Source organism: Monodelphis domestica, chromosome 2, assembly GCF_027887165.1.
Source record: "Monodelphis domestica isolate mMonDom1 chromosome 2, mMonDom1.pri, whole genome shotgun sequence".
NCBI lineage: Eukaryota > Metazoa > Chordata > Mammalia > Didelphimorphia > Didelphidae > Monodelphis > Monodelphis domestica.
Window position 1 is genome coordinate 180,649,307 of NC_077228.1, and position 22,390 is coordinate 180,671,696.

Sequence of the window (22,390 nt, forward strand, 5' to 3'; positions counted from 1 at the left end):
AAGAAAGAATTGGAGTCTCAACCCAAACCAAAGCAAACTTTTTTCACTTTTTAAAATTTTACTTGTTTTGTTTGAGTTTCCTTCCACAAAAGGATTAATATGGAAAAACATTTTACATGATTGCATGTGTAAAATGTATATTAGATTGCTTACCATCTCAGCAGGTGGGACAGAGAAAAGGGAGAGAATTTGAGACTCAAAATTCTTTCAAAGATGTTGGAAACATTTCTTCATGTAATTGGGGAAAAATAAAATAAAAATTGAGGGGAAAAAAGAGGAACAAACTCTATATAGAAGAAACATAGTTTAATATTTGTTGATTAATAGCTTGATCACATTTTCTCCCTCTTCCTGTTTGTATCCCCCAGTACCTAGAACAATCCTTGACAAGTGCTTTTTCATTTACTTATTCAACTGATAACAAAAATATTGCCAAGGAAATGCCAACAAACAACTAACCCTTGGAATCAAAATAGGTTATTGTCAAGTTTCCGAAGTGAATGAAACAAAGGGCAGCCAGGTAGTTTAATGGATTGAGAGCCAGGCCCAGAGACAAGAAGTCCTGGGTTCAAATCAAATACTATAGCAACTTTCCTTTATTCTAAATTAAATCCTTTTAATATCACAATATAATTCAAATAAGATCATACAGTTGTTATCAATAAGTATATTTTCTCACTTTAATTCACACTGATAGTGGAACTAAAGTAAAATGAAACCAAAATAAAAAATTCTATTGGTTATCCTGTTGGAATTTAAAGACACAATTAGACTTAGAATATTTACAGAATTATTTTATTTATGAGTAGGTTAAAATAGTATTGCAAGTTTAAATTGTTTTGAGTAGTACTAAAGAGCTATACTTCCTACACTATTAGCATGGTAAACTTGAATTGAAGGCAGCTGATCAAATAAGTATGTATTTATTTGTGGCCAGGAAGATTTGTATCAATCCTGAATGATATTTACTTTAGATCCAGTACACTGAATAATATAATTTTGTTGTGAACCAGCATAAATAACATCTCACATAAAGAGGATGAATATGATGGGGACACTATTTTGTGAAATGTGGAGAACCTGGGAACCCAGAATTTAGAAGTGTTTAAGTAATAGCTTAACGTCATTCTGATCAGTCTATAATGGTGACCAAAGTAAGATGGTTCAAACTAGTCTTATTAGGCCTAGCCAAATAGCAATTGGCCAACCTTATTTCAGCAACAAGGAACCAGGTGGTGATTTTGTTATTTTCTTTTTTTTATTTTTTTTTCAGATTTTATTTATTTTATTTTTTAACATCATTTTATTTGGTCATTTTCAAACATTATTCATTGGAAACAAAAGTCATTTTCTTTTCCTCCCCCGTCCCCCCACCTCTCTCATAGCCCACACATGATTCCACTGGGTATCACATGTGTTCTTGATTCGAACCCATTTCCCTGTTGTTGGTATTTGCATTAGAGTGTTCATTTAGTCTCTCCTCAAACATGTCCCCTCCACCCCTGTAGTCAAGCAGTTGCTTTTCCTCGGTGTTTTTACTCCCACAGTTTGTCCTCTGCTTGTGGATAGTGTTTTTTCTCCTAGATCCCTACAGATTGTTCAGGGACATTGCATTGCCACTGATGGAGAAGTCCATTATGTTCAATTGTACCACAGAGTATCAGTCTCTGTGTACAATGTTTTCTTATTTTCTTAAAGAGTAGATGTGTGGCACAGTAGAAAGCATGGGGTCTGGAATCAGGAAGACTCGTCTTCAGATCTGGTCTTAGAAACTTAGCAGATGTGTGACCCTGGGCAAGTCACTTAACCATGTTTGCCTCAGAGGTGGTTGTTGTTCAGTTTTTTCAGTTGCATCCAACACTGTGACCCCATTTGGGATTTTCTTGGAAAAGAAATTGTAGTAGCTTGCCATTTCCTTCTCCAGCTCATTGTACTGATGAGGCAAACAGAATTACATGACTTGCCCAAGGTCACACTGTTAATAAATGTCTGAGGTCATATTTTTAAGTCAAGGAGATGAATCTTCCTGATTGTAGATCCAGCCTTCTATCCACTGTACCACCTAGCTACCCTTGAGAGAAGAGGTTAGGGCTAGATAAATAAACCTGAGAATCCTATCCACAGTCATAAATGAAGACATGGAAATAGATGAGATCACCAGCAAGACAGAAATGATTAGCAGAAGTGACAAAAATGAAGATCCAATAAAGGAGACTGAAGAACAGTCAGACAGATAGAAGAAGAAAAAAAAAACATTAGAAAGCAAGTTCATGAAAACCTAGTAAGGGGGTATCAAGGAGAAGAAGGTGATTAATAGTGCCAAAGACTGCAGAGAATGTCAAGAAGCCAAGGAAGTGAAGAATGAGGACTGAGAAAAAGCCAACAGATAGCCTTTAAACTGTTTTGACTGGTATTAGTATTTACTCATTACCGTAAGAAAAACATTATTACATATCTAAATGAATTTGTGGTCAAATCAATTCTTAACAAGCTACTATAAGCGTACCATCTTATCTAATAGGAAAGGAAGTAAAGGGTCTTGATACCATTTGGGGTTATATTTATAGAAAGAAATTGTTTAAAATGCAATTCAGGGGACAATTACGAAGCTCAGTGGATTGAAAGCCAGACCTAGAGATGAGATCTTGGGTTTAAATCTGGTACTCAGACATTTCCTAGATGTACGATCCTGGGCAAGTCATGTAACCACCGTTGCCTAAGCCCTTATGAAGACTCTTCAGCCTTAAAATAAATAGTGGTTCTAAGAAGGAAGGTAAAGGTTTAAAAAGGTGTGTGTGTTTGTAATTAATTTCCATCTCTAAAAATTTATAAAATCCACATAGATTTTCATAGGTAAGGATTGGTCCAATGATTTTATTAGTATGGGGAATTCCAGATGGGGAACTACCTCTATTTAATGCAGGTAGATGCTGTCTTTAATGAACTTACGAGGCCTGAGTTCAGGTGACTTGCCTAGGGTCACAAAGCCATTTATCAGAGGTGGAATTGTTATATAGGTCTTGCAGGCACTGGTTCTAAGACATTACACCATCCTGCACTATTGTAGCTTTTTACTAACAATTAAAATGAAACTTTAAAATTCAAATGCAATTTTCTAATTGCTGTTTAGAGTACCACTGGTTATCCATAAAAATACAGAGGCATTTCTGATTTCAACTTAAACTTAAAATTAACAGATATGTATTTTTTTTTAGCTTACAAATTAAAGGTTCTTGCTAGACCTTCCTATAGCTGGCACAATAATGAGCACCTTGTAGTCCCTATGTAAATGGAAACTCCTAGTTGTTTTTCCTGCTGAGAATCTGAAGTTGAAGCTACTAATTTGGGATCTGAGTTAATGTCTGCTGTATCCTTACTGGCATCTTAAACTGTTTTTACTTGTCATACTTATTAGTTTTCTTTAGTTCCAGAATGTCAATATAATCTATCTTGTCTTTTAGTTGAGCTTCAAGTTTATATTGTAGTAATTCAAACTCCCTGTTAAAATTTTTTCTTCAGTTCTTTACTGATCGTATACCTAACTTTCTGATTATTTAATAGTTTACAAATATCTTGCAAATCAGACTGGCTATTGCAAGTTAGTATTTGCCTCTCTACATGTGCAATATTTCACTTTTCCTCTGGCATAGTATTACTAATTTTTATTCTTACACTTTTCTGCTTCCAATCATGTCACAGGGTGCCATTCCCTCATAATATTTCAAAGAATATTATGGTGTTTATGCACTGAACCTTTTGGACAAAGCAATTAGGAGTGCAGGTAAGTGCTGCATCTCCCCCAAGATAGTCAATGTAAGGTCCTTGATTTTGCCCTTACAGGTGAGGCAGTTTATTGACTGTTTCTGATATTAATCATATGATTCAAGAGATAAGATTAACATCTATGGCTCTTGATCAACTCTTTCATGAAAGTAGGGGAGTAGGCAAGAGCTTTTCTCCACAAACTCTTCCTAATGTCTAGAAAATACAGCAAACTGAGACAGGGTGGTGGGGGGGGAGGGAGAGCAGAGTGAGTCCTTTTTCCAGCCCAATTTGGCACAGGGAGGCAGACAGGGAAGTCTTTGGACACTATAGATAAGTTGGGCCAGAAACACTGTGTTCAACACATCAACAACCAAGGAGAGGCTGGATACCAGGAAGTCCCAGATCCATACTAGGGCACCAACCACACCATATCTCTTAGAACAAGAGGACAAAGTGGGAAAAGAATCCAACAATCACCTTCAGTAAAGCCCCAAATTTAAACTCCCAGGAATATTATGGCCAAAATTCAGAGCTTCCAAGTCAAGAAAAAATACTGCAAGCAGCCAGAAATAAAGAATTCAAGTATCAAGGAACCAGTCAGGATCACACATGTTTTAGCAGCCACCACTATAAAGGAGAACTTGGAATACTATGTTATAGGAGGCAAAAGATATGAGTTCATATTTGTCAAGAATAACAAAAACTGTGTATAGTCTAAAGGGGGAAAAGATCTTTAATGAAATAGAAAACTTCTAAGGATTCCTGATAAAAAGACCAACACTATGGAGATGCTGAAATTCAAACACATAAAGAAAAATATAAAAAGATAAATGTGATAAAAAGATCAAACAAGCACACACTATTTAAATTAAAATTAAAATACAGGGAACTGAGGCATGCTTTCCCTCTGATCCTATCATTAGTCATCAGGATTCATAGAGAATCCAGTCAGAAAAAGTGCAGCAAGGTAGCATAGGGCTGAGCTGGGAGACAGAAGAACTAAGTTCAAATCTGACCTCAGAGTTACTGTGTTCCCAGGGCAAGTTGCTTAATCCTATTTGCCTCTGTTTCCTCACCAATAAAACAAGTAGGAGAAAGAAATGGCAAACCATTCCAGTATCTTTGCCAAGAAAACCCCAAATGGAGTTGGAATCAGACACAACTGAAACAACTGAACATCAAATTAAAAATGTTTGGGAGTGATTTTGTTTTGTCTTGATCTGAAGAATGGAAAGAGATAGAAAGAGGAATACGCTATGAGGGGTGAGGGTCAGGGAAGGGTGAGAAAGGCTAGGGAAAATTATCTTACATAATAAGGTAGCACAAAAAGTTATCTTTACAAATAAAGGGAGGAAATAGAGGGAAAGTGGTTGACATTTGAATCTCATCTGAACTGGTCAAAATAAGAAATACACATACAGTTGGGTGCAGAAATCGATTTCCTTTACATTGAAATAGAAGAAAAAGTTAAGAAGAGGGAAAAGGGGAATTAGAGTGAGGGTAAATCTAGGGAGGGAATATCAAGCAAAACCAATTCTAAGGATATACAAAAATATGTATATATACATTTTTGAGGTGGTAAAGAATGGGAATCTGAGGGACTGCCCAAAAATTGGGAAATAAAATTGTTATGTATGATAAAATACTATTGTATCTAACCAGGATTCCAGAGGATTAATGATTAAATATGCAACTTAGTTCTTGATGACAGTGAAGGCATATCACAACAGCCACATATATTTAAATATTATATATAATTAGTTTACATTAATACATTATGTATTTTATATTGAATATAATCACTGAATTTATATTAAGTACAATATATGAAAATTACTTGGTTGGTCAGGTCCAACTCTTCATAAACTTGTGGACCACAGATCACGAATACTGTCCATGGGGTTTTCAAAGCAAAAATTCTGGAGTGGTCTGACATTTCTTTCTCTAGTAAATTAATGTAAACAGAGGATAAGTGACTTGCCCAGGTTCATATGGCCAAGTATCTAAGACTGGATTTGAACTGAAGTCTTCTTGACTCCAGGTCCAGTACTCTATCCACTGAGACATCTAGTTGCTTCATAATATTTAAAATATAATTCAAATATATATAGATAAACAAAAGAAAACTTAGGATCTCTGATCCACAAAAATACCTACTACAATTTCTAAGGGCTCATGATGAAACCTGCTGCCACCTCCTGATAGAATGCAGATCAAGATTTTTTTTCTTAAAGGTATCATCAATGAAAATTTTTGCTTACTTAACTACACACTTATTAATAGGGATTTTGTTTTTCTTAAAGCTTTCTTGATGGGTGGGCAGGGGAAGCAGAGGCAGAGTGGAGGGGGAGAGAAGGCTAATTTTTGTTTGGAAAAAAGACAAAATAATAGTGAAACATGGTTCATAGTCAAGTTCATTATCTTAATGGCTCAATGGTGACTATGCAATCAAAACAGTCAAGATACATGTAGCTATACATACACATGTAGCTATCTACAACTTAACAAAAGCTAAATGACTAGAAATCAAGCATTGATGAAGTGTCATTATGGTTTTTAATGGTTACTCTCTGGCACCATTCATTAAAGTTAATGATCCAGGGGGCAGCTGGGTAGCTCAGTGGATTGAGAGCCAGGCCTAGAGAGGGAGGTCCTAGGTTCAAATCTGGCCTCAGACACTTCCCAGCTGTGTGACCCTGGGCAAGTCACTTAACCCCCATTGTCTAGCCCTTACCACTCTTGTGCCTTGGAGCCAATACAGTATTTACTCCAAAATGGAAGGTAAGGGTTTTGTTTTGTTGTTTTAAAGAAAGAAATTAATGATCCACCAGTCCTACTGATTAATGACGTGTCTATAGGTTTTCTTTTTTTGAAGGACGACCCTTTTGTTCATTATGGTGACTGATGAGTCAGGCACTATTCAATTAGGATCCAATTCCTTTAAACAGTTCCTAGTATCTTAGGTAACCTGGCAAATAAAAGCTGAAGGGAAGGAGAATTAAATGAAAAATTCCTACTGCCATCATCATATAGGTACTGCCACAATCTATAGATAGGATCCAAGAGTGCCTGATCCCAACTAATTCTGTATTAATTAGAGCTGCAGGTTTAGAAGAGGAACCACTAATGTACTTTTAAATGTAGAACTGGACTACAGTAGACAAGAGCACTGCCATGATTATTCCACTTAGTAAAATTAATATAGTGTACTTGTGCTTTTATTGCCAAGGCTGAAATTAGGTTGAAGTATTTATTATTAAATCATACTTAATTAGATGGTTGTAATGAAATTAGATATTTATGTACAATGTATTATTAGAATGAAAGTTTAGTGACCAATAGATATATCAATAATAAAGTGAGTAGTGTGTGAATTATTTTATAAAAGTTCCAAGTTAATGATATTAATGTATTATATATATATATTTATGTATTTTAATATTTACAACCATGTTCTTGCTCAAGTATATTCTATACAAATGTTTTAATAAATGATTTATGATTACTTGGTGATTTCCTTTTATGACTGATGAAAATATTTCCAGTGTAAACCGTACCCAGCACATATATACAAACGCAAAATCTTTAAATATTATTCTTCTTCTCTTCCATCTCGTGATCGTTTTCGGGGGTTCCCTGAAGGTTCTACCGGGGGTGATAATGGAGAGGGAACAACTACATCCCGAAAACCCTGGGCCTGCAAATAAAAACAACAAACTGATTTTAAGAACATTTGAAATAAAGATGGTCCTCCATACTTAAAATTAATTAGTCTATGTATGGTCTTACACTACCAACAGTCACAGGGCATTGTAAATATATGAGATGTAGCTGTTACTAATGCTTTCTTCATTTTTTCCCCCTAGTTCCTAAGCACTGGGTACTAAGCCACTTAGAAAAAATATGAGATGGAAAACATTAGAATACTTTGGTTTTAGAAAATACTAGGGGCAATAAGATGAAGAACTCGACATTTTCTCTGATCCTCAAAACCTCTCCAAGACAGGAACTATGCTCCAAAGATAAAACAACTTCAGTTGTTTCCATAATCTAGAACACCCAGAATCCAAAAAAGGGAAAAAAACAAATTCATGAACTGATGCCTTTCCTGAGCTCACTCAACACACCTTCCACAGCTCTCAAGCTATCAGCACTGATGAGGCTGCACTGACTCAACACATGAGCTTGCAATAAAACCTAATCCCACATTCTGGTCCCCTTTTCCTTTTCAGTGCTGTGGGGCCTCCCGCCTCTGGGCCTGGCTCTCAATCCACTGAGCCACCCAGCTGCCCACGTGATGTCATATTTTTGACACACATAAATTGAAATCCAGGCCTGGAGGCCCTGGGCTCAAATAAAGCCTCAGACACTTCCTAGATGTGTGACCCTGGGCAAGTCACTTAACACCCATTGCCTAGCCCTTACTGCTCTTCTGCCTTGGAACCAATACATAGTATTGATTCTAAGATAGAAGGTAAGGGTTTAAAAAAAAAAAGACCATTTTATGACAAAAAAATCATAACACCATAATACATAAAATAATAGAACTGTCCAGAACTTCTGAACATAGAAAATGAAGTAATAACTGAAAGAATGAACATATTATCTCCAGAAAAAGACTAACTGCAAACTCCAAGACACATAGCAATTAAATGTCATAATTCAACCCAGAAACAAGTTTGGCAAGAAAAGTTAGGAGAAAGAAAAATTAGAACATAGGAAAGGAAATCTGAATTAGTAAGAATATTCTGCATCCACCAGAAAATGTAGAAGAGAATGGAATGTGTTCTGAAGAATAATGAAGATAGGTTATAGCCAGGAGTGACCTTATGCTGCAAAAGTGAGATTAATTATAAATTTAAAAAGATGGAGATTCAATAAAAAAGGCTTTTGCAACATCCTTAGAAAGAAAGGCAAAATTGAGATTATTTGCTTTTCAGACAACCCCCCAAACAGAAATATAGCCAAGGACATCAAAAACAATAGATAGCAAAGAGTCTAGTAAAAGACTTCTTCCTAAATGCACAATAAAAGTCAGGGGTGACGATGTAATTTTGGTGGAGGTAATTACATCAAAAGAGAGGGAGAAAAAAATCCAATATTAAAGACAGGAAAATATGAACCTAACACTCATAACTTTAAATATGAATGGATTAAACAATCCAATAAAATAATAGGAAATGACAAATTAGATAAGGAAAGTGTTGAGGAATAATGTAGAAGTAGAACATAAAACATGTGATGGAATTGATTTCTCCAAATTCTGTTTTTAAAACATTACAGTTGGCAGAAGAGCCCTTAAGTACAGTTGCCAGAAGAGCCCTTAAGTCTCAAGCTGAAACAAATTTAAAACAATACAACAAAAACCCTTTAAAAATATGGCTAAATTTCTGGGGTTTGGTTAATAAAAATTAAACACTAAAAACTACAAAAAAAAAGAAGAAAAATTTTACTTTGCTTTACTGAATAAATTAATTAAATGAGAAGACAGTCCAGAAACTTGCTCATCAAATTAGCAAAAAAGGCTGGGAGAGATAGTTAATATATTAGATAGCAACCAGAAGCCAAAAAGATCTTGATGGGCTCTTGTACTTGGACTCCAAAATTTTAATTCCCAAATACAAGATGAGAAAGATATTTTTAAACAATAGTTTAATAAAGAAAGATCTGGTGACTTTGGTGGACAAGTTCAATGAGTCACCAGTGAGATATATGATAGCCAAAAGAACTAATGAGATTTAGGGTGACACAATAGTTTCCTGGAATAAAGAAATGATTCTGCCATGGTACTGTGCTGAGTTCTGAACATTAGAGTTTAAACTAAAAAATAAGTTGAAGATTGTCCAGAGAGCAAACAGGATGATGAAAGGACTCGATTTCATGCCTCATGAGGTACATCTGAAAAAAGTGGGTTTGGTTAGCCTAGAAAAGAGAAGACTCAGACAGAATCTGACATCTAAATATCTAAAGGGCTATCATGTGGAAGAGGGAATAAACTTATTCTTTTTGGCCCAAACAGCAGAACTAGGAGTAAAGGAGGAGACTTGCAAGAGGGAGATTTTGAAATGAAACAGGGGGAAAAAATTCCAGATAATCAGAACTATATAAAAAATGCAATGGCTTGCCTGGAGAAATAGATAGCAAGTTCCTCACTCTTTTGAGGTCTTCTAGCAGAGGTTGGATAACTCCTTAGTGGATGTTATTAGTAGAATTCCTTTGTAGAGGCAGAGATAGGTTGCACTAGATTCCTTCTAACCCCAAAATGCAATTGTTTGTGAATGGATTTTCAAGAAAAGCTTTGTACAACACTTGCAGTTTCCCCAAAAATATTAAGACAAATAAGAAGTTTTAATGCCACTCTCCTACAATGTTTTACAGTTCACTAGAGAATGCAAAAAAAAAAATACTCAAAACAGTAAAATTACTCATGGAAGACTAAACTCAATGTGCCCTTGTTTATTCTCTCTCAGCCCACATATACATTCAGTTGCTAAATCTTGTTGGTTTTACCTCTATAACATCTTACATCTGATTCCTTTGTACTCAACACAGATACTACCAAAATTGAGATCCTTATATTTCAGGTGGATTACAATAGCATTCTAAATGTACTTGCTTCAAGTCTCTACCCACTTCAATCCACTGGCTACACTGCTATCAAAGTGATTTCTCTTACGTGCAGATATGACCGTGTCATTTCTTTACTGAATTAAATACAGTAGCTTCCTATCACCTCTCTTAACACAGTTTACAGAAGCTGATTTTCTTTATATCCTATCTACTCCACTGAGTAAAAAAGTAAAAACAAAAAAAAATTCCTTTTAACAAATGTGCAGTCAGGCAAAACAAATATACCTATATATTTTTAGCATATCCAGTAAGGGAATACACACATGCAGACACACATATTTATATATCTTATTCTGGACCCCTGAGCCTATCTCCTTTTTACCGAGAATGGACATATGCTTTATCGTTACTCTTTTAGAATCATGGATGGTCATAGTTCTTACAGATCAGAATTTTTAAAATGTTATTTTGTAGAAATTATCTTGTTTCTGCTCATTTTGTTCTTCTATTTTATTCGAATACTCAAAATTATTTTAGAATAATGATTTCATAGTATAAAAATGTTCTGGTTCTGCTCACTTTATTATACATCAGTTCATACCAGTTTTTCTGGTTTTTGAAATCATCTACTTCCTCATTTCTTATGACATTAACAGTATTCTGTTTACACTCACATACCACAATTTTTTCTTATCTAGTTTTAAAGTGTTCACAATCAGATTATCTTTCTGACTTCATTGTAAATTACTCTTCCTTCGCTACTGTGTTCCTGCTGCCAAACTAGCATTTTTTCTGTTGATCTTCACATAAAACATGACATCTCCTGTGTCTATATGCCTTTTCCTTGATTCTCCTGTATGGCTAGAATGCATTTCCATCTCACCTCCGCATCACAGAAACTCTTCCTTTCTTCAGAAAACACCTTAAGCATAACTTTCAGAAGCTTTTCTTAGTCCCTTTAATTGTTACTACCTTCTCTCTTAAATGACTTTGTATTCTACATGTACTTAGGGTTCCTTACAGTCTCCTTGTCTAGGATATATAAGCTACTTCTAAGAATTGTTATATTCTTTGCATTTATGTGTCAGCACCTAGCATACAGAACTCAATAAATATTTGATTTAACTAATATTTTTTTAAAAATCTGATTTCAATGCTTAGTATTCCCTCTACTGATGCAGACTGCAATCCTGCTGGTGCTTTAGTAGAGAGGCTTCAAATTTTAAGCCCACAAAACTCCTGAGTAAAGTCCAAATGTAACTGGGAAATGTTCATGATCAATACATATTGCCAAAGTTTTTATTCTAGGCACTGTGAGAATTCATAGTCATCTTCAAACTATGATTAGGACCTGGAGTTAATCTAATATTTGGTAAGACTTAAAGTAAAAGTCCCCTGGGAAATTCAAGTAGGTAAAAAACTACTTCTTATAATTACACTAATTCTCTGTTTTGGTTTCTAGCTTGGCTTGAGAAAAAAATAAAGTAAAACTGAATTCAAATCTAGAACAGTGGCCTTGAAACTTTTCTTTAATACCCCTATTAGTAAAGTAAAATGCAGCATGTTCTCTCAGTAGATGTATATCTATTTATAAATTATATTTTAGAGTGGTAGCAGGGCTCAGGAGAGGGATGGCTTCAAAATGACGAAGGCCTAGGTTCCAGTCCTGCCCTCTGACATATGCTGACTGTAGGACTTGGATAAGTCACAACCTCTCAGTGCTATAGATAGCTGACATATAAAAAAAAATAGACATTTTAAAAAGATGAAACAAGCAACTCAAAATTTTTCATAAAGGGAACAAAAAATCTTTTTGCATTTTTAAGGAGATATTTTTAGGAAAAAGAATAATAAATGTGCTTTATTATTTTGAAATTTTTAGACTCATTTTTAAGCCACAATTCATGTGGTTACAAGTTTGGTTTATATTGTTAGTTCTAATGACAGTAATGGATATTCTGTATCTTACAAAAACATGAAGGAGTGCATGATAAACTGTACTTACTAAAACATGAGATTCATTTTTGATTCCCACTCACCAATTATGCAAAGGTTTTTGCTGGAATCTGGCTAGTGAATTTCATTCTTCTCTGATGTCAACCTGCTGTTCTTACAAGTTAATCCAAAGTTATTTCATTTTTACATTTTTAACTAATGGGTTCAAAATCCAAACTTTGTTTAGAAAATTTTAAATTAGGGTAGAAAAGTTTGTTTCTGAGTTTAAGTGGGCTGAAATGAATAGGTGGCATACTTACATCACCTTTGGTAACAAAGGCTTTATTTGTAAATGTCTTACTCAATCTTCAGTTAAAGAAATCAAAACTATTAATAAGCACATGAAAAAGTGTTCTAAATCTCTTATAATCAGAGAGATGCAAATCAAAACAACTCTGAGGTATCACCTCACACCTAGCAGATTGGCTAACATGACAGCTATGGAAAGTAATGAATGCTGGAGGGGATGTGGCAAAGTAGGGACACTAATTCATTGCTGGTGGAGTTGTGAATTGATCCAACCATTCTGGAGGGCAATTTGGAACTATGCCCAAAGGGTGCTAAAAGACTGTGCTGGGTTTTTACCCCAAAGAGATAATAAGGAAAAAGACTTGTACAAGAATATTCATAGCTGCACTCTTTATGGTGGCAAAAATTTGAAAAATGAGGGGATGCCCTTCAATTGGGGAATGGCTGAAAAAATTGTGGTATACATTGGTGATGGAATACTATTGTGCTCAAAGGAATAATAAAGTGGAGGAATTCCATGGAGACTGGAACAACCTCCAGGAATTGATGCAGAGTGAAAGGAACAGAACCAGGAGAACATTGTACACAGAGACTGATACACTGTGGTACAATCGAATGCAATGGCCTTCTCCATTAGTGGCAAAGCAGTGATCCCGAATAACCCGGGAGGATCTATGAAAAGGAACACTATCCACATTCAGGGGAAAAACTGTGGGAGTGGAAACACCGATGAAAAACAACTGCTTGATTACATGGGTCGAGGGGGATATGATTGGGGATGTAGACTCTGGGTGAACATCCTGGTGCAAACATCAACAACATGGAAATGGGATCTGATCAAGGACATATGTGATACCCAGTGAAATTGTGTGTCGGCTATGGGAGGAGAGGGAGGGAAAGAATATGATTCTTGTAACCAAGGAATAATGTTCTAAATTGACTAAATTTTAAAAATAGAAAAAAAAATAAATGTCTTACTAATTTGATGTCATACTATTCTATTAGTTATTATCTTATTTGAATATAACAAGTGCTTATTATTAATAAATGAATTTTCATCTTCATTTAAGTGGTCAAAGGAGATGAACAACACAGTTCTCAAAATAAGAACTGTAAACTATTAACAATTACATGAAAGAATTCTCTGAAACACTTGCAATAAGAGGAATGCAAATAAAAACAATCTTGAGGATTTACCTCACACTAGCAAATTGGCAAAAATGACAAAAGAGGGGAATCTTTTGGGAAAAAAGAAAAACAAAACAAAACAAAACCCCCTTTTTTTAAGAGACCCAAAAAGTTAAAATGACATGTATCCCTATAAGAAAAGAGGTCACTGGTAACTCTTTAAAATGGTTATTATCACCTGGGCAGCTAGAAGAATTACACTTAGAGTGAACAGTGACAAACTGTATAGGATGAAATGCCCAGATATAAATATGTATATAGATATATGTATGCATAAATACACACACACATATATATGTATATATATATGTATGTATATATATATTTCTATATATATAACTAGAGCTAAAAAAGAGGTTACTACTAAAAGAAATGGGAAAAGAAACAAAAGGGGGATAATTTATATGTGACAAAGAAGCTCATGATGAGAGGGGGGAGAACATCAATAAACTGGAAGGGTAAAGAGGTTGGAGATAAGAAATACTCAGCTCTTAAGTGGACTGAAATTGACTCAAAGAGGGAAAAACAATCAAATATATTGGGGCAGAGAATTGATTTGCAGCCTATAGGGAAGTAGAAGGGTAACAAACAGACTGGTGGGGAGAGAAGCAGTACAGGGGAGGGAGAAGGTAGGGGGTAGTATAAAAAGACTGTAAAGAAAATAAGAGGGGAATAAGAAGGGAGGGGGGTAGAAAGGGAAGTAAATAAGGGTGGAAATTAGGGGGACTGATTAAAAACAAAACATTGGTGTAGAAGGAAATAGTGAAAGAAGAAAAGGGAGGACTAGGAGTGGAAATCAAAATGCTGGGAAATACACAGCTGGAAATCATAACTCTGAATGTGAATGGAATGAACTCACCCATAAAATGCAAGTGAATAGCAGAGTGGATTAGAAACCAAAACCCTACCATATGCTGTCTACGAGAAACACACATGAGGAAGGTAGATACACATAGTGTAAAAGTAAGAGGATGGAGCCAAATCTATTGGGTATCAACTGATAAAAAGAAGGCAGGAGTCGCAATCATGATATCTGACAAAGCCAGAGTAAAAATAGATCTAGTTAAAAGAGATAGGGAAAGTAATTACATCCTGATAAAAGGCAGTACAGACAATGAGGAAATATCAGTACTCAACATGTATGTACCAATGGCATAGCATCCAAATTTCTAAAAGAGAAACTAGTGGAGCTCAAGGATGAAATAGATAGAAAAACTATACTACTGGGAGACCTGAACCTTCCTCTATCAGAACTAGATAAATCAAACCAAAAAATAAATAAGAAAGAGGTAAGAGAAGTGAATGAAATCTTAGGAAAATTAGAGTTAGTAGATGTGTGGAGAAAAATAAAAAAGGGACAAAAAGGAATACACTTTCTTTTCAGCAGCACATGGTACATTCACAAAGATTGACCATGTATTAGGGCATAAAAACATTGCAAACAAGTGCAAAAGAGCAGAAATAATAAATGCAACCTTTTCAAATCACAATGCAATGAAAATAATAATTAGTAAGGATATATGGGAAGGAAAATAAAAAATTAATTGGAAACTTAAACAATACGATTCTCCAGAATCGGTTAGTTAAAGAACAAATCATAGAAACAATTAATAACTTCACTGAATAAAATGACGATGAGACATCCTTTCAAAATCTATGGGATGCAGACAAAGCAGTACTCAGGGGGAAATTCATATCCTTGAGTTCATATATTAACAAATTAGAGAGGGCAGAGGTCAATGAATTGGGCATGGAAATTAAAAAACTAGAAAGTGAACAAATTAAAAATCCTCAGATGAAGACTAAATTAGAGATCCTAAAAATCAAAGGAGAAATTAATAAAATTGTAAGTCAAAGAACTTTTGATTTAATAAATAAGACTAGAACTTTGATAAAACAAATAAAATAGACAAAGCACCAGTCAATCTAATTAAGAAAAGGAAAGAAGAAAACCAAATTGACAGTATCCAAGATGAAAAGGGAGATATCACCTCTAATGAAGAGGAAATTAAGGCAATCATTAAAAAGTATCATGCCCAATTATATGGCAATACATATGGCAATCTAGGTGATATGGATGAATATTTACAAAACTATAAATTGCCTAGACTGACAGAGGAAGAAATAGAATTCCTAAACAATCCCATATCAGAAAAAGAAATTGAACAAGCCATTAAAGAACTCCCTAAGAAAAAATTCCCAGGTCCAGATAGATTCACAAATGAATTCTATCAAACATTCAAAGAACAACTAATCCCAATATTATACAAACTATTTGACAGAATAAGCAAAGGAGGAATTCGACCAAATTCATTTTACAACACAAATATGGTACTGATTCCAAAGCCAGGTAGGTCAAAAACAGAGAAAGAAAACTATAGACCAATCTCCTTAATGGATATAGATGCAAAAATCTTACATAGGATACTAGCAACAAGACTCCAGCAAGTGATCATGAGGGTTATTCACTATGATCAGATAGGACTCATACCAGGAATGCAAGGATGGTTCAATACTAGGAAAACCATCCACATAACTGACCATATTAACAACCAAACCAACAAAAATCACATGGTTATCTCAAAAGATGCAGAAAAAGCCTTTGACAAAATACAACACTCATTCCTAATGAAAGCACTAGAAAACATAGGAATAAAAGGGCCTTTCCTAAAAATAATAAACAGTATATATCTAAAACCATCAGCAAACATCATCTGCAGTGGGGAAAAACTAGAAGCCTTCCCAATAAGATCAAGAGTGAAACAAGGATGCCCATTATCACCTCTATTATTTAACATTGTAGTAGAAACACTAGCTGTAGCAATTAGAGAAGAAAAAGAAATTGAAGGTATTAAAACAGGCAATGAGGAGACCAAGCCATCACTCTTTGCAGATGATATGATGGTCTACTAATCAACCAAAAAGCTAGTGGAAATAATCAACAACTTTAGCAAAGTTGCAAGATACAAAATAAACCCACATAAGTCATCAGCATTTCTATATATCTCCAACACATCTCAGCAGCAAGAATTAGAAAGAGAAATTCCATTTAAAATCACCCTAGACAATATAAAATACTTAGGAATCTATCTGCTGAGACAAACACAGGAACTATATGAACACAACTACAAAACACTCTCCACACAAATCTAAACAATTGGAAAAACATCGACTGCTCATGGGTAGAACGAGCTAACATAATAAAAATGACAATCCTACCCAAATTAATTATTTAGTACCATACCCATTGAACTTCCAAAAAACTTTATTGAACTAGAAAAAACCATAACAAAGTTCATTTGGAAGAACAAAAGATCAAGGATATCTAGGGAAATCATAAAAAAAAATGCGAAGGAAGGAGGCCTTCCAGTCCCAGATCTCAAACTATGCTATAAAGCAGTGGTCATCAAAACAATTTGGTACTGACTAAAAGACAGAAAGGAGGATCAGTGGAATAGACTTGTGGTAAGTGACCTCAGCAAAAGTCTATGATAAGCCCAAAGATCCCAGCTTTTGGGACCAAAACCCATTATTTGATAAGAACTGCTGGGAAAATTGGAAGACAGTATGGGAGAGATTAGGTTTGGATGAACATCTCACACCTACACCTACATAAAGATAACTACTTTATCTACACCAAGATAAACTCAGAATGGGTGAATGATTTGAATATAAAGAAGGAAACTATAAGAAAATTAGGTGATCACAGAATAGTATACATGTCAGATCTTTGGGAAAGACTTTAAAACCAAGCAAGAGGTAGAAAAAAAACACAAAATATAAAATCAATAGTTTTGATTATATCAAATTAAAAAGTTTTTGTACAAACAAAACCAATGCAAACAAAATTAGAAGGGAAGCAACAAATTGGGAAACAATCTTCAGAACAAAAATCTCTGACAAAGGTCTAATTACTCAAATTTATAAAGAGGTAAACCAATTGTACAAAAAAATCAAGCCATTCTCCAATTGATAAATGGGCAAGGGACTCCTCATTAGAACTGATTTCCTTTTGTGTTTTCAGAATTGCATTCCTAAGCCCTTTCCAACTCTCTTGAGCTGGCTTCCCCTAGAGCATTTTAGTCCACAGGAACCCTCCTATCCTTCGAATATTTTGAAATCTGTCTTCCCAAAATCTAGGGTGCATGTCACATGATGCCCAGATTTCTTCTCTTCTATCATAAATTCTAGGAATGAATAGTCTCAACTACTCTTCTGCACCTCTGGCAAAGAATCACCAGGTAATGCTACTGCCCATCTCTTCTTTCTTTGACCTTTCCTGGATGATCTCTCATAGCTACCATGGCTCTGTTATGCCATTCTTTGGAGCACAAGCAATAGCTTCTTTCTTGGAGTATCCAGCTTTCTTTTCTTCAGGAAGAGTCTCAAATCTGGCTTAAGCTCTAACTATACAACAGTTCCTTCTCTTCCCTTGCTTTTTCTTGTGTTAAGATTGCAAATCTCCATCATCCTAGACAAAATTCAAATCTCTCTTCTTTCACCTTAGATTCCTTTTCCACCAGTGAAGTTTTAGTTCTGCTTTCCTTAGGAACATGCAATTTCCCCTTAAGGTCTAAAGGGTAAAGAAGTTTTCTTCTAATTCCTTCATCTTCTTCTTCAAAAGGGAGATTAATATACACTTGGGACAGAGTATAACAGCCACTTTGCTGTTACAAAAATACAAATAATGCATGTAGTCAAATACAAACATCACTCAAGTCCACCTAACTAGGGATACACAAACAGTAACACATTACAATATATCAATAGCAAAAGAACAATTGAGAGTCCTATTGTCAGCTCCTTCTCATTGGGATCCCTGCTCTTCTCCAAAAATATACTGAATACTAGAAGGGATATGCAGATTGAGTGAAGGTACCAGTTTTGATTCATAAGTTAAATATTTAGGTAAGTTCAATTTCTTTTAAAAAATGTCTAATTTTAAAATCCCATTTTCCTTCTGTACTTCAATGAATTGTCCTTTGCACCTGACTCTGCCTGGGAAATAGTTGTCCTATAATAGTATTTTTCAAAAGGTAGGTTAAAGCAAACTAATATACTGTCATATATATTCAATAAAAGGTTCCAGATTTTTCCTCATTTTCACCCTTATGTAATCTTGTAGTTTACCAGTATTTTTGTCTAAACTATAGGGGAAAATGTATACTTTGGTCAAATACGTGAATCTTGTAATTAATATTTTTCCAAATAATCTCATATTAATAAATGTGGCCACAGTAGGGGTTCCTGAAAGGCCTAGGTTCATACTAAAATGACTAAAGCTGACATTTAAAATTTTTTGCTTTAAAAGCCTGATTATGCTCAAATTAATTTTGTAGAAGAACATAGTATTCTAAAAGAATGGAAATATTTCTTCTATCAACCTCAAGAATAAATGTTTAGAATCATCTGATAGTGAAATACTGGGATAGTCTACAAGAGTAATATTATCTGAAGAATTAACATGTGAGGGTCTCTAAAGAGGCTTGATGTCTATTGAAATTAAGAGAAACAATTTTTTAAAAGTCTTCCTTAGACAATCATAACCATTCAACACAAAGTTTTCATTCCCATCAAATTGAACTAACCGTTATGTCAAAGAGCACAGTGGCCTCTTTCTGGCTTGGTGATTTGTGCAACGTTGCTAACCTGCTTAGAGAGAAATAATGACAAAAACATACAAACTCAATTAGTAAGGATAAATATAAATTTCAATTTACAGAGTGGGTTTTGCTAATTCTGATGTGAATTAAACTAAAATTCTAAACAGTGTTAAAATTGAACAATAGCAGAACCCTCCCCCTGAACCTAATGAATTTAATCTTTTCTTTAATTAGACATGTACAAATTGATCAAGATTGAATAATTGGCTATAAGGCAGTTTTGTCTCTAAATGTATAAAAAGCAGAAACAATTCACTCAGGTGCCTCTCTCAGGACATAGACTAGCATGACACACTTGTATATCACAATAAGTCAACTTTTAATAAACTCTAATTGCTTCAAAAGTATCACTTCCAAATGGACATCAGGGACTATTTAGACACGAGTTTAAAACATGGCCATGCATTTCTAAATGTGAATGGCATATAATTGAGAATAGTTTGCGGAAATGAATCATTAAATTTTTGTAAGTTATACTAACAAACCTAATTTCTGTTAAAAAATTATATCCAATAAAAATCTTTAAAATGAGATGTTTTTGTTTTTTGTAGCTTCTAAATACATTCAATATATTTGGGTGATTTAAATTCCTGGTTAACTTTGACATCATTTTCCTCATGTACCTTCATATCGGTACAATTGGAATATAACACTTTAAATATTCTCATGTACTAATCTCAGAGTGTTAGAAACAGGGTGATTTTTGCAAAAAGTTTTTTCCTTTATTTCTTTTGAAATAAAATTTCTTTTGAAACCTTCCTATAATGACACTACTTTACACCTGTAAGCACTATAGTTTTCAAAGTGATTTCACATCCACCACAACCCTAAAAAGGCACATAGCAAAAATATCTTACAGAAGAAAAAGCTGACTAAGGGAGGATTAATGACTTTCCCATGTTCACATAGCTGTTAGGGTGGCAGAATTAAAACTAATTTTCTATGATTACCTTCAGCCAATTTAAAATGACTATAAATATGTAAACAGATATATAAGTATATCTTAAATAGTATAACTGGAAATCAAATAATGCAATAATTTGGAGTGAAAAATCTTTGGTAAATTCCCATTACTGGAAAATATTTTTATATTTGGTGTCCACATCTCAGGGATCTCACAGAACTCCATCAATTAAAAAAATCAAACAGAGGAACCTCTTGGCTAATGGCTACATTTGGGATGAAACAGAACATATGGCTAAACTACATAGTTTAGGTCAGGAAGAAACAAGTCAGAAGCACAGTTTGTGCTCTAAAGCACAGCACACATATGAAATACTGTGTGGGGGTGTGATTTATCACCCAGCACTACCACCTGATACTCTTGGCAAAAAGAGGTAAAATTCTGATCATTGCTTCATATCATGAATATGCAAATGGTAAGAAAACCCACAGAATACAAGGCACATAAGATAAAAACTAATTTTTTAAAAATCACTACAAACATTTCACCTTAAGTATAATTAATCATGTTTTATGTAAAGCACACTTTATAGGACTGGACTACCCAAATACCAAAGCCATGCAATATCAATTTAAATATTTGTGACTTTCAGAAATTTAAATACTTTGCTTAACCTAGAAAAGCTCATTTTTCTAAGTCTTCTCTGATTAGACTTTTTAATCTATTGTCCAAGTACAAGGTCAACAGTGTGGAGTACAATCCACTAAGTTTTTAAAAACACAAAAACATCCACATAATCTTAAAGACCTGAAAGATTTTAACTACAGAAAATAAGACATTAAATAATTAACAGAATATTTTAATTCTTTAAAAACTGTTCAACCTAATAATGATTTAAATAACTGATGTAGCCTAAGACCAGACCCTCCCCCCCCAAAAAAAAAGCTGGTAAAAAAAATTGGGAGAAAAATGTAAATTATGGAAAATAAAAGTTATTAAAATGGAAAATGATTCATGCATTAAAATCTGCTGACACCAAAGAACTGATGTTAATTCAGGGATAAACATTGGAAAGGGTGGAAAAAGTTGGATCTGAATCTACTAAGAAGGGATTTTTCTCCCCTAACCTAACCTCTTGAAGGCTCATTACAATAATGTTAAAGTAAAACAACAATGAAACACATCATTTTAAATTAAATTAATTTAATTAATCAGATTAATGAAGTAACAAATCTTGAATGTAGAGGACTAGCAGAGATGACAAACTGTAGACATCCAATATAGGCATACAACATAAGACACAAAAGATGTGTTGGTTTCTTTTCCTTCACTATATACATTTTTGTTATATGAGTGAGTTTTTTTAAGGGGAAGCAGGAAGAATGAAAGTTTCCTAAATTGCTTTGTTTGGTCATTAACCATTGCTTTTTTTGATTGCTGTCACCCACCTTCATGGTTTGAGATACTACTCAATAGTATAGAAATTTTTTTCTGTAAAAGTAAAGCTAAATGATGATTTAAACAAGGGTTACTATTGTTATTACTTTTGTGTAAAATGGAACTATAAGTGTAATCCCCATTTGGGAAGATTTCATTCCTAAGTAAAAACAAACAAAAAATTCCACCACAAAGGTTTGCATTTAACATGGTTTGTTGGTATCTGTTGTACTTAAATATTAGGTTAATAGAGTGGGAGGGCAGATAGGTGGCTCAATGAATTCAAAGTCAGGTTCAGTGGTGGAAGGTCTTGGGTTAAAATCTGGCCTAGGACACTTTCTAGCTGTGTGGCCCTGGGCAAATCATTTAGTCACCATTGTCTAGCCCTTAGCACTCTTTTGCCTTGTGATCAATAAGTAGTATTGATTCTAAGATAAAAGGTAAGGGTATATAAAAAAAAATAATTCATTCTAGATCTTCCCAAGGTAAGAGGCTGGAACAACTGGGAGTGGTGATCATCAAAAATCAATTATATATATAAAAAAGGCTATCTGGGAACTAGGCATGTATGCTCTGGCCAATTAACACTCAGAAAAGACTTAAGAGCCAGAATGGTTTT

General features: G+C 34.4%; 1 protein-coding gene across 5 annotated transcripts in view; it reads right to left on the reverse strand.

Moving 5' to 3' along the window:
* Positions 1-291: 291 nt before the first annotated feature.
* Positions 292-22,390, reverse strand: part of RAD51C (RAD51 paralog C) — a 75,378-nt gene continuing 53,279 nt past the window's right edge. The window contains exons 8-9 of one of the 5 annotated variants that reach the window (XM_007481803.3): positions 19,356-19,416; positions 292-7,462 (exon numbers count right to left, since the gene is read on the reverse strand). In XM_007481803.3, the coding sequence (XP_007481865.1) occupies positions 7,358-7,462; positions 19,356-19,416 (166 nt within the window). In that variant the 3' untranslated portion in view covers positions 292-7,357. Of the gene's footprint in view, positions 7,463-19,355; positions 19,420-22,390 lie in introns of all 5 variants that reach the window. The other 4 variants (XM_007481802.3, XR_461920.3, XM_007481801.3 and 1 more) reach the window with 4 other exon arrangements.